The 13,469-nt window shown below is 38.1% G+C and overlaps 2 protein-coding genes across 3 annotated transcripts in view; one reads left to right on the top strand and one right to left on the bottom strand.

Annotated features, from left to right (window-relative positions):
* LOC145664003 (G-protein coupled receptor Mth2-like) overlaps nucleotides 1–8,767 on the bottom strand; it is a 71,216-nt gene extending 62,449 nt beyond the window's left edge. Inside the window, exons 1-2 of one of the 2 annotated variants that reach the window (XM_081730294.1) lie at nucleotides 8,679–8,721; nucleotides 4,368–4,632 (exon numbers count right to left, since the gene is read on the bottom strand). Coding sequence is in view for 1 of the 2 variants with exons in the window: in XM_081730293.1 (XP_081586419.1) it covers nucleotides 8,679–8,732 (54 nt within the window). In the remaining variant the exon portion in view is untranslated. Of the gene's footprint in view, nucleotides 1–4,367; nucleotides 4,633–8,678 lie in introns of both variants that reach the window. The other variant, XM_081730293.1, reaches the window with a different exon arrangement.
* The window catches only part of LOC145664005 (RNA helicase aquarius), a 253,088-nt gene that overhangs the window by 155,621 nt on the left and 83,998 nt on the right, over nucleotides 1–13,469 (top strand). The window lies entirely within an intron of this gene.

Consider the following 13,469-nt stretch of genomic DNA (forward strand, 5'->3'; position numbering starts at 1 on the left):
TTGTCCCACGAAACTACCTCTTCTTTATCCTTAGTGAGAATCAAACCCAGGATAATGGGAGCTAACCATTCGAAAGTCAACCATTATGCTCGTACACAACTTTGAAAATCATATATATTTTGACAGCTGCAATAAATAATAAATACATGTAATTTGGTATGCCTTTTATTTTGTTTCAAAGAACTACTTTTTTTAATTTTACACACGTTTGAATTATATTTTGTGTACTCGAATTTTTGTGCAGCAACTGCTTCGCTGTGAAATCGGTTTAAAAAAAGATTGTCAACCTCAGCCTCATGTCAGTGTTGGCGACACCATGGGTAACACTTGTGTGTCATCTCAGTGGTAAAAATATAACAAAACAGTAGGAGGGAAACCAAGTTTGACGTGACTCTACTCAGTAAGTTTTTTTTCGTTCTTTCTTTCTTTCTCTGTATACCTTGAGTGAAAGAGAAAAATATTTTGAAGACCTTCAGATAACGGTATTTGGGGTAAGAAAAAAAGACGAGTTATACGTTTCAAGTTTGTTGAAGGGAAAGATCATTGATGGGCAATTTTGAAATTTTGAAATTATTTTTTCCTTTTTTTTTTCTTTTTTAATGATTGTTCCGAATTAAAATCCTGTTTTAAGTGTCGAACGATTGATCATCTGATTGAAAGGTTTCCGATTTCTATGTAGATATCAGTTAATCTTTCCGGTTTTCACAAGCAGACAAATTACATATCTGAAAGTATATGTAGCTTGGCAAAACTGACTAGATCTAAAATTTTCTACTGAGAAACAGCGAGGGTAGAAAGTAATCTTCGGAGTGATGAGAAATGAGGGCGCACGGTGGCTCAGTGGTAGAGCGCTCACTTCCCGGTGCTAGAGGTACCTGGTTCGATCCCATGCCATGTGCGTTTGCGATGAACATCGTGACCGTGTTTTCTCGAGTCTCCTGTTTCCCCCCACATTCTTATTCCACCAATTATGTCATAATGTTGCTCTTTCTACAGAATGTTCGGAAAGTCTCTATACACCAGTGTAAGGTCGATTAAATCCTTTCGAAACAAAGAAAACAAAGAAAGAACACGAAATAGATGCAACAACCAAATCAAGGTTAGCTGGCCGACTGGGTTGCAGAAAAAAAAAACTTCACACAAGGCGGTAACAAAGCAGTGTTGCAAACCTTCGAATAAAATATTTCTCTTTGCGGCTTTGAATATGTTACGAATCGGGGTACAGAGACTTTCCGAACACTCTGTATAATCATCTGTCTCATTCAGCCTACAGGGCATATCCTAAGCGTGGACGTAAAACGAAAAAAATCATTTTGTATTTCACAGGAAAGTACCACCTTATGAGTAGGATAAAATTGAGAAAATATCCTGCCCGCTGATTATGATCCCGGGCCCTTCTGGTTATGAATCGATAATTACTGCGTGAGAAATTTATTTGATTTGATAGTAATATGACAAACACGGCCGTTATTTATCAAAATTGTTGACATAGGTAAAGCTGGAGCCACATATTATCACGTTCAAAATAGGCTGCGACTTTAGATTGTCCACGAAACGAGACAGAATTTTCATGTCTAAGTACGAGAGAAAACAGAACTCTTCTAATAAAGACAGACTTTTCGAGACGAGACATAACTTCCACACTTTTCGAGACGAGACGGTCTCATAGGTAATCCTAGCTGCAAGTACCAAAAGATTTCTTCTACAATCTTATAGTGAATGGACTTGTCTTGGTATTATACTTACCATTGATTCACATGGTTCCAAGTTCAATGAATCTAATCTCGATTTACTCTACATGACCTCAACGTCCAAAAGAGACTAAATATTTTGCAAATCAAGACTACAGTTCATTTGATATAACATGTCCTTTCTGACAGTTGCTTTCCTCTGTTTTTCCTTCCTGCACATGTTTATAACAATCAGGCAAGAAGAACAGTTGCTATGGCAACAGAACGTTCAGCCAATTATAGTGGCTCATTTCTCTCACGCTGCAATGGCAACCATTCTACTCTTTCTGCACATTGCCAATTTGAATATAAACAAATGCACATTGTTTTAGTCGAACGTCAACTTGAGTAGTGGACCTGCTGGTTATTGAGAGCATTCTTTTTAGTTCTCTTTTGTGCCATTTAATTTTATAAAACTGAGATTTACTTGCAGTGAATAATTTCATGTTTCAATACCCGACGCAAAAACTGGCAACACAGCATTGAGCACCACGTGCGCGCAGCGAGCTGTCAGAAAGAACAAGTAGGATCAATTGGAGTATAAGTTAATCACCATCATAAAAAAAGAAGCACAATATGAAGCATAATATAAAAATTCACGCCATTTAATGTTGCGTGGGTACGTTACAAACAGCCATTGTGGATATTCAATCTTCGGGTAAAAGTATGCTCATTGGCGTGACACTTAATAAAGAAGTATGGCTGCCAGACAAGCTTTCATTTGCGATATGCATATTCCAGTTATCTCGAGCATTCTAAACTGAAGTTTACTACTTCTTAATTCAAATAGAGTTCCCCGTTACTTACAATCTAGACGAACACCGAGAATTCGGTGAATCCACTGGGAATTGAACTTGGAACCCAGGACACGCATGCTAACCATCTGGTCATGTGGAAGCTTTTTTTTGCTTCTAGTATTAAACAAATATCAACGACACAAAGAGATAATATATAGCCTTGTTCAAGAAAAAATGTGGTTACCCACTTCCCTTTGAATGCCCTGTTTATTATCTATAGATAAAATTACGTAAATGTGATTTTTTTCGCCAATTGAAGTCTATTTCAATCCAAAATATTAATTCGTACGTAGTCTAATTCTTTTAAACAAGTCTCTACTTTTCTTCGTTATTGGTTACCATCACACTTTCACAAGTTTTGACTTACCCTGCAGGCTATACACAATAGCGCAACGGGCAGGTCCGTAGCTAGAATTTTCTTAAACAGGAGTCAGAAGCACTGGTTGGCTGCCTGTGAGCAAAATCAACTGTGGTTGAGCGAGTCAATCGCATCATAGAAAGATCGCCACTGAACACAAGTATTGTCTCGCAAAGAAATCAAGTCATTAATCAGAATTGGGAAGTCACATAGAATCAGTAATTAGTTGCTAGTAATTATGATCTTAACATGATAGTGGTTGATTTGATGTAACATCTCTATGATAACATTCTAGAATGGCTGAAGATCAACATAAAAAGTATTATGTATTTTGAAATTCATTTTACATTTTTAGAAATCCACTCTTTTCCAAAGCTACGAGGATTCAGTTGCTTCATAGAAAAACCGCCACTGAACATTAATATTGTTTCTCTGACTACTAACCGATTGACAGGTTGAGAAACCGATCCTGTTTGTTGATAAACATGGCCATTCAAGTTTTGAAACATTACTTACGAAATATGTGAATAGGGTATAGTTTTTAATTCGTAAAGGTGGGCGTACCGATGCCTTCCACTTGGTTACAATCTAATCGTGAGTACACTGCTCAAATCTCGTGCAACATTTCACCATTTAAGAAAACCATATTGTTTGTCAATTAATTGTTTACGCTATTTGAGTCAGTTATTTGTAAGTTTCATCATGAAAACAATCCATAACTGTAAGAACTTACTTTCTGTAGTATTGATTTACATTCGAGTTCCGAAAACGCTCATTTCTGAATCTATTATTAACTGATTACGTATTAAAAAGAAACCTCTTTATTCAAAATAATTAGTAATACCGAATTTTCACGCAGGGTTACTACAACCGATCAGAGAACATGGGTCAGAGGTTGTTAGCGCATTACTTGTTTTTATACTTCACTTCCTCCTTACTGAGTATATGCGCGCTAGCACGAGAATACAAATTGAAAGTACTATTTCGTCAACTCTCAGGTTCGATCCCATGTGAGAGAAACTTGAATTTCAACGATTCGGATTCCACCTTAAACTGTAGATTTAGGTCTTATATAGTGTGCTGAAAAGAAACTCTAAAAACTCTAACCGAACAACTATTATTTCCTGATATGTTCATTATTTGTTGTGAAACACCCTATATATTAAATTTTCGGTTTGACCTCAAACAGAATCGAACTCTAGTTCTTGTTTACCTAGCGCTCTGCTGACTGAGATCAACGACCTACCAGAGAGCGAGGCGGAAGATATAAACAAAGGCAACGCAAGTAATGGTAAAGCGCAATACCTGGCCATCGCTTACTTCAATGGATATAAACACTGGAAGCGCGTAGTAAACGCAAAAAAATAGACAACATTGCATTTGATACAAACAGTGTAATTTGATATAAAAAAATTCAGAAGTTTAGTGTGCATTCTGTTATAACCGTCGTATAACTTGACTAGAAGTAAACAGGTGACTTACCTTGTAATTCAAAAGCTGTGATGGGCTTACACTTCTACATGTGGTTCTAATCCAGCCAACAGAAGCGTTGCCGGCGCTTTTCAGTCTTGTGAAGTTAATAATTGAGATGAGTCTGCTGTCGCTTTCTATGGTATACTTGCTTGGCTGAACAGGGCGGGTGCATGCTGGGAAAAGTTTTTCCAGAACACCGATATAAGTCTAGCAACACACGCTCATTTGCTTCCCAGTTTATCCGTCCTTGAAATAGCCCCCTTTATTTTTTTCGCTGTATTTTTATTATGTATAAAAAAGAAAGAAAGAAAAAAGTAGCTTTAAGTTGAAGTTGTCTTAATTTCATGAGAAAGTGAAGTTATTTATTAAACTCGTAATGAATGAGTCAATTCTCCTATGAACTTGAAGTCAAATTATAATCTGGTATTGCATCTATTGTGTTTATTTTATTTTTGAGTTTTAAATCCCACTTTTCTGCTTTTTTGGTTAAAGGGGATTTGAGGAATGGGTGATGGCAATGAAATAAATGGTAGAAGGACACAAACTCCTTGTCGTCATCTCGTCAACGGGATTCGAGGCCGTGACATGCAGATCTTGCGATCCTCAGTATAGTGGTTTAGACCAGAACTGTCCAGAAGTCTATCGCCACTGAGTATCGAGTAGATTGTGAGATTTTTTTAAGCGATATTATCTGAAAAGAAATACCACGCCCCAATATTTTCTTCTTCGTCTTTTTAAGTGAGTTTCAATTGAAGTAATATGATTTCCAATAAAATAGTGAAATCATACAATTCCCATCAAGAATGACAACACATTTTTTTTTTTTTTTTTTTTATGGCCTTCCCGCTTGTCTAGTGGCTATCGCCACGTTACATTGTTTCGGATTCCACTTTCAGCTGTAGATTTAAGTCTCATGTAGCCTTGATCTTCAACATCACACACAATATTTCTTTTTGGAGGGTACGGTGGCTCAGTAGTAGCGGGCTTACCTGTGGTGCTTGGGGTCCCAGGTTCGATCCCCGGCCTTGTGGTAGACAACATCGTGTCTGTGAGTTTTTTCAGGGTATTCCTGTTTCCTCCCAGATTCTCATTCCACTAATTCTTCAATCATCATTCACTTGCCTTAACCCTTATCCAGGCAAGCGGGCCTCCAAGGCCCAGTAGCTTCATATTGTTTTTCGAATTTCTCAATAACCATAAATATTTCGATGACGTAAAATTCTGAATTGTTCTATCTTTAGTCGAAGTTAAAGTCATGAACATATCGAGTTGGTAAGGCTAATAGAGTTGGTAAGGCCCCAGCTGCCGTCTACATTACAAAAATAGCTTGCCCGGATAAGGGTTAATCATCCCTCTCCCTTAGCCGAAAGGACATAGTGGTGTGACGTTAAACTGGAGGATTTCATTTCATTACTAATATTTCTTCTTTATTACGTCAAAGGATAAATGAGTGTGTTTGTTGTTCAACACTTGTGTTGCTGTGACAAAGAAAGGCAATTTGGAAATCCATAAAATCGGCACTTTGCATAAAATCGACCAGACGAGGTCCAGCCACGCAGAGACTAGAGGAGCCAGGAGAGGATGCGGAAAGAGAGGCCTGAGTGTACTGACAGTTTGTCACAGTGATAGCGTTGGAGAGGTCTTTGCCTAGCACGTGCTCGAGTAAATGTTATACGAGACTTTTTTTTTTTTTTTTTTTTGGCTTTGCTTATAATACTGAAACTAAGCTCGGCTGACCTGTTCTCTGGTCAATATAAGACCAACCTTAGCTACTCGTTCGTGCCAGCCGGCTGAATAATAGGCTATAGCCAGTGGCGTATTTAGGAAGGGGGGCTTTCAGGCTTAAGCCCCCCCCCCGAAATCTTACTTACTATAATAAAGTGTATGGAATATCTTGCAGAATTTTCACATTTTCAGGCAAAGCCACCCCCCGAAAGTTAGCAAAGCCCCTCCCGAAACAAAATCGTAAATACGCCACTGGCTATAGCACTAATCTACAAAGTATGTTAGAGCGATATTACTATTTAAACAATATCATTATTAGTCCTATTGTTTTTCTACTACTTTTTTTTTTTATTGATGCAGACAGGATTACACGAAGAGCTTGGTAAGTTGTTACCCCTCCTTACAACCAAAACATAGAATGAATATTAATTTTGAAACAGACACACTTTGCAGAAGTTGTAACAGTTATTGATCTACATATCAGTCGTTCCTTCATTATATAGTATCAACGGTGTCTATTAAGGTAATGACATTTTAGAAAAGTTGATGAAAGGGCAATTTAGCATTGAGCCAGATCAAATAGTGAGTGTTTATAAGTAGATATTTTAACTCTTAAATATGCCTGTGAGATATTTCGTCTATCGATCAATCGATCGGTATTTTTAAACAGTGGAATATTGATATTAAAATACTATTAATCGATATATCGATTTTTCGATACTTTGGTATTCGATATTTCAAAACAGTTGCTATTTGATATTTTCGATCTTCAATATTTTTCATATATCGATCAAATTTCGATATCGCTTTTGGGTATCGAAATTACTTGTAGGATAAAAATCGTTTTTTGGGAGATTTGGATGACCTAAAACGACTTCTAAAAGTAAAAAAAAAAAAAAAATCATAGTCGGTTCAGTTTTCTACCAAACTTCTTGCTTCTTCGTTAATTTTGTTTGGGAATGAATACTACAAGAACCTAGAATAGAAACTGGCTTCAATTCAAATCACACTGGTTTAAGTGAAAAGCCAGAGCTATTTGAGAAAAGTGAAACCGGTTTCAGCGAAAAACTAAACTGGTTTTCGAACGAAATGTTACCGGTTTTGGAAGGAACAAAATGTCAGTTCGGTTTTTGGTGTTTCTAGAAACTAGTTTCCAGTTTATATGAAAACCGGTTTTGTTCATTCCTAATCAAAATCTGGACAACTTAAATCAGAGCTATTGTCAAAGAAAAAACGTCCTACAACCCGTTTCTAGTAACTTTCTAACTCTAAGGTGCCATTCTGAAATTAGTAGCGGTTGCAGGCGTAGGCGCTATAAGGCGAAACATGACACTATGCACCCAGTTACGTAACGTGTTCTATTTTCTCAATTAGTCATCGATATGCATTTTTTTAAAATGTTTTCGTTGATAACTTACAAGAATTTATTTGGTTTTGTTAGTTGGAAAAACAATTGAAATAAATTAGATTGTTTTTATTTTTGTTTGGTTCTTTGTTTACTTTAGTTAACCGAAAGAAATTGAGGTTACCTGGAACTCCATACTCCCACTTGAGTGATTTTGCCAGTGCACTTATTTAAGGGTCAATGATTAGGGCATGAAACAAATCTCAATAAAATAGCATGAATTTACACGCTGCTGAGAGCCAGAAAGAATAAAAGTCGATTAAGATCCACGAGAGAAAGTTCAAAACATTATCACAAATATGCTTCCGTAAGGCTAGTAAAGAAGCCACATTATTCAAGCATAGCAGTATATGTAGCAAAGGGCACCAAATATAACCAACTAATCAGTTTCGTAATGTGGCTGATATATTATGATAAATTTGTTTCAAAAAAGCTGCTTGATAACTCGTATGCAGAATAGACGATTCACAATCTCTATCGTTAGTTTTGCCGTTTTGCACGTTTCCTGCTATAGGCAAGTGGCTAAGGAGGGGGGGGGGATATGAATGTTATACAGTGTAATTAAATGATAATATCTTCACAGTCAAGCCCTTTCCAGAGCCACGTGACAGCATATCCCAACATACTGCACAGGCCCGTATCCAAGGAGATCTAGGGGGGCCGGGCCACTCTAAATTTTTGCTAGCCCCCTAAAATTTTTCATGGTAGACTTGCAAATGAACTATAATCTGGTGATGAACTATAATACGGTTGGATCGCCCCCCTCAACTTCAGCCGGGCCTCCCTACATTTTTGGGCTGGCTACGGGCCTGATACTGCATAAACAACCCTGTTCACCACCACCCGTAACCATGGTGAGAAGATGAACGCAGAAGACAGAGCACCTTCAAGAAGATTCAGGGAGCACAGAAGAGAAAACCACCCAGAAAAACACAACCTCAATGTCAATATGGACAGAGAGAATAATACTAACGCCACTCTCACAGAGAAACACACCAACACTATAAACAACGATATACCAGATACATCTAATACATATTTTGATGCATCTAATTGTTGTGTCAATGCATTAAGAAAAGGAATACGAGCTTATTTCATCAAATTAATTGTTTAAGCTAAAATTAAGCAAATAATAACTGTACATGCCTATGTAAATATGGATCTACAATAGATAAATATAGTGTACATACCAGTGTATTACAGTTGTGCTCGCTCGTACATAGTAGTGTATTCCGTTTTCTCATTAACAGGAGAGCAATTGATGCAGAACCAATAATAATCTTTTCACTGAGGATTAAAGTACAAAATATAGAGCACTAGAGTATATGATAAGAATGACATTATCATATTTATTAATCAAATCCACGCATGATTGTCATAAAACATTTATACTTTCTAATTAGATTTGCTTTCGCGTCTTTGGACTTTCCTCATAGGTCTTGTGGAAAGATACGCGATAGATTTGCACGAATTTCTAAATTGTAACATGTGAAGTGTGGCATTGGTGTATTTTCATGGCTGTCCGCAAGGTGGGGCGGAGGGAGGACAAGGTAGGCCATGGTCCCTCCCTGGAATTCAAATGCATCAATAATTTGGAATTAAGTTCCCGATATTGTATACGATTACTACCTTTGTTGTAGGCGGGTACGTTGGCTCAGTAGTTGGTAGAGCTCTTACCTCTAATACGTAGGGTTCCCCGGTTTGATCCCGGCCAAGTAAGTTCGTGGTGGACAATATCATGTCCGTGGGTTTTCTAGGGGTACTCCCGTTTCCTCCCACATTTCATTCGACTAATTCCTCCATCATCATTCACTTACCTTGATCATATGTCTCCCTTAGTGGTAAGGGCATAATCGTGGAACGTAAGTTAAACTGAAAGTTTATTATTATTATTATTATTATTATTATTATTATTATTATTATTATTATTATTATGCAACTTCTGTTGTAAAAGTAACTGTTACATGACACTAAGTGCTCAGCAAAAAACAGAGGCATTTGTCTTTTCACTGAAATTATGCCGTGACTTCTGAGATGGTATAATATAAATCAGACATTGGGCGATTCCTTTACATGTTCTTATCCTAACCCGCCTATTCCGAGTTTTGGGTTATTTACCGAACGTAAGATACCTCCGCAGAAGATACATATTTTAATAGCAGTAAAATAAATAAATAAATAAATAAATAAATAAATAAAAATGAGAGACATAGAAGTAAGGGGACGCTGAACGATTAGAAGTAGCGGGAAGCGCTATACTTACCAGAACAGAGTAGCGGGCATTTCCATAAGGGTTAGCGTCAATGCAATGCAAAATTTGCTATAACAGGCATAGGAGTTAAATTACTTTTTTTTTTTTTTTTTTTTACGTTATGTTGCTGTACGCAGAATTTTGCGAACACTGGTGCGGAATGCAGCCTCAGGAGTGTTGACATGTCTGCGCACTTCCCCTCAGCTAGTTCTTAGTCGAGAGTCAATTCGGCGATTACTCACTACCTAGTTGAAAGTGCATCATCTGGCCAGCCACACTTCGAGCGTTGTGCTGCCATGAACTTAGTATGAAGTAATGTGAGAGTGATGTCGAGGAACGGTGTGGTAGGGTGAGGTTGGAAGGCAATGAAGTAGCACGAGATAGTTACATATTCCATTCATTATGAAGTCGAATTCACGAGGCCTTTGGCTAGCACACGCGACTTTGATGCACGTGGTCACGGATTCGATTCCCGCTGGGAGAGCATCAGAATTCGAACGTACGACGGAGGTTCGGACTGTAAGGTCCATGTTTCATGTAGTATCGGTGTTAACAAGGAACGCTAAACTAAAATAAATAAGGAATTAGATTTCTGGTCTTTCGGCATCTATGGCCATGTTAGCCCGTCATGTATGAGGGATGACGTTCTCGGCAATCATACTGTCCCGAGGAAAGGGAAGGATGGAAGCGGCCTATATATGGACGGACTCAGGGTAAAAGGTAACAAGTCATTTTTATTGATTTTTCAGGAGAGTCATCTTATTCCCTTTTGCACGTCCCTTGTACTTGTTTTTGGTCACGTTTTTTTCATAGGGCTTTTCATACAAAAAAGTGCCATTTAAAATACTACAACTCTGTGTTAAAAACCGAAAATTGTAAAAAAGTGACTTGTTATCTTTTACCCTGAGTCCGTCCATATTAGGTACTATCCTGGCATTTACTGATGTGAATGAAAAAGAAACACTCAGAGTGGTTGACCAAAGAAAGTTTTTACATTTTTTGGCCATGCCCCCACTTTAATCGAAACCGGGATCTCTCGTTAAATAAATAAACCAATTTAGTACGTGGTGGTGCCATTCCTTTTCAATTTTATTTCGTGTTTGTTACACAGAAAGCAGCCTCCACCATATTCACATAAAAGACTTCCCAATTACCTCTATATCCACTTAATATAGAGCAATCTAATTCAAGTTGCTGTGTGTTTTCGCTTCTTATCATCTATGTAATGCGATGTGGCCTCGGCGTTCATTCAGTGAATCATTCGTTTTTATGACCATTTTTGAGAGGGCGTTTTATACATGGACTGATAGATCCTTCTTTTAAGATTCGTTCTTTTGCACGCGATGAAATCGTGTTTTATATCCATCACATACTGTTCGCTGCAAGCACTGACGTCTTTTCATTTCATTCGTGAAGGCCAGGCATCACATGTGGCCACGATTGGATTCTTCTAATCTTTCCACGAGATATTTAGATTACAGTCTGGGCTTGTGTGCTGTGTAAATCATGCATATGTATGTTTGGTTTTCTTTCATCGTTTGTTCCCATCCGTTGCAGAAGAAATGGAAAGATAATAGTCCGTTGTTTAAAGTACCACAATTATTGTCGTTATTGATGAATATAATTGGGTGTTACTGGGTATCGAAGTGATTTTTCATGGAGAATAATAGTTGAATACAGGAAAAATATAGGGGTCATCCAGGAAAGAAGTTTCATTGGCCAATTAAAATATGTAATGGAACGAAACACTTTATTGTACACTGAAGTTTGTTTAATCATATTTACCATCCCTGTTGATACGCTTATCAGAATGAGACTGTATTTTGCGTCCCCATACCGCCTGTCAGGATAACCTAATGGTATCATCTTGTTTCATCACATCTTCATTCATCTTCAGAACTCTGAACAGCAGGGAAAGCTTTTATAGATATACCACATTCACTTGACACTTAATCTTCCGTTCCAAGCGCTGCAGTCGGCTGAAGAAATTCCACTCCCTTTCGTTATCCGCTCTCTCGCTTAGCAGCAGCTGAACTCTTACTGACTCAACGCGTGGGTGTGAGCTTTAGTTCGCATTTTTGCCACGGATCAAGACATTTTGGCAGCACTATAGGTGTAAAAAGAGATGAATACGAAGCAGGGTGAGATCTGGGCTATTCGGATGATGATGGAATATTTCCTTGCCAAAGTATATAATCATTCCTCATCATGTTAATTGTCCCATGCTTTGTTAATGTCTGACCTATCTCCGTACTTCTAAGGCACACACGATTCGTTCACCATACACTTCAGTAATTCGACGATGAATTTCAACTGCTGATTCATTAAGAGCATTAAAATAGTGTTTAACTGAGAGTTTAAAAAAAATACGGCAAGTGTTTCGATTCTCTTGAACGTTAACACGATCCCTACGAAGCGTCTGCACTTCTGTGTACTCTTAATACTGATGCCTTTCCCTTGCAAATGGGTCCAATTATTTGGTGCATGTGCACACTCTTGCGATTCCAGCTAAACTGCGACGACATAAATTCCAAATGGAACTTAACTTTCTGAACGTGCTTTACTAGCTGAACCTGCGCTGTTTACAGAGCGCACCATTGTATTATGAATGAGAATCTCCTTCCCGTTTCTCACTACATTTGTAGAGGTCCATTTACATACACAAAAGACAGGAACTCTCAAAGGGAGTGAATTGCTATAGACACACATATAAATGTAGTATTTTAATATACAGGGTTTTCATAAAGTCTGGACGGATTTAATTTGCTTATAATTTTCATAAAAATGCTCGTAATGAAATCAAATAAAGTGCAAACGGTAGCGGAAGGATTAAATTTTTAGTTGGCCACACTGTTAGATAAGCGGCAACTCTGAACACGTTGAGAGAGGGAGAGGGAGGGCAAGGGTCAGTTTCTTACCAAATTCCATCCATTGTTGTTTTCATTGTTGTTTCAATGTTGACTGTTAAAAGTAAGTTGTAAGCTGTATTGCTGTGTGTGTCTTTTAAAGAAATAAATACATGAAAAACTCCTCTGAGAAGACTATTTTTTTTACCGTATCAAAGATGGCGTCGGTGAAAGAGAAAGCGCAATGTGTTCTGTGGTACGCAGAGCTAAAATCACCAATTCTGGTGTGTCGAAAGTTCACCAAAGAGCTTAAAAAGCCGGCACCGACTGAGAGTGCAATCCGAAAGTGGCATGCTAAGTTCTTGGAGACAGGAAGCGTCCTGGACCGTCCTCGAAGTGGGAGGCCGCGAACATCGCCTGCAACAGTGAGCAGGGTAAGGGATTCCAGCGCCGCGTACGCGAATGTGTGGACGTAAATGGCGCCCAGTTGGAGGTGTGGCGGTGAATGAACTGAGCTGGTGCAGATTACAGGTAAAAATTTAATCCTTCCGCTACCGTTTGCACTTTATTTGATTTCAATATGAGCATTTTTATATAAATTATAAGCGAATCAAATCCGTCCAGACTTTATGAAAACCCTGTATAGAATGTTGGGGTGAGTTTGTGACAAACTTGGATAAGTGATAGGTGATACCAGATGCAAATACTTTTTTTTTTTTTTTTTTAACTCCATATCCGAGTACGGCTCATTGTTGGTCCACAAGCCTTCGAAGTTGCCAGCTTGCAATAGGTTTTGTCATTCAGATTAAAGAAAAAAACGCCTGAAATGTCCATCAACCCGCTATACGTTGCTCCTCTACTGGTTGCCTTTCAGAAGGGTATCA

The sequence above is a fragment of the Thermobia domestica genome, chromosome 11 (genome assembly GCF_964235325.1).
Source record: "Thermobia domestica chromosome 11, izTheDome1.hap1.1, whole genome shotgun sequence".
Lineage (NCBI taxonomy): Eukaryota > Metazoa > Arthropoda > Insecta > Zygentoma > Lepismatidae > Thermobia > Thermobia domestica.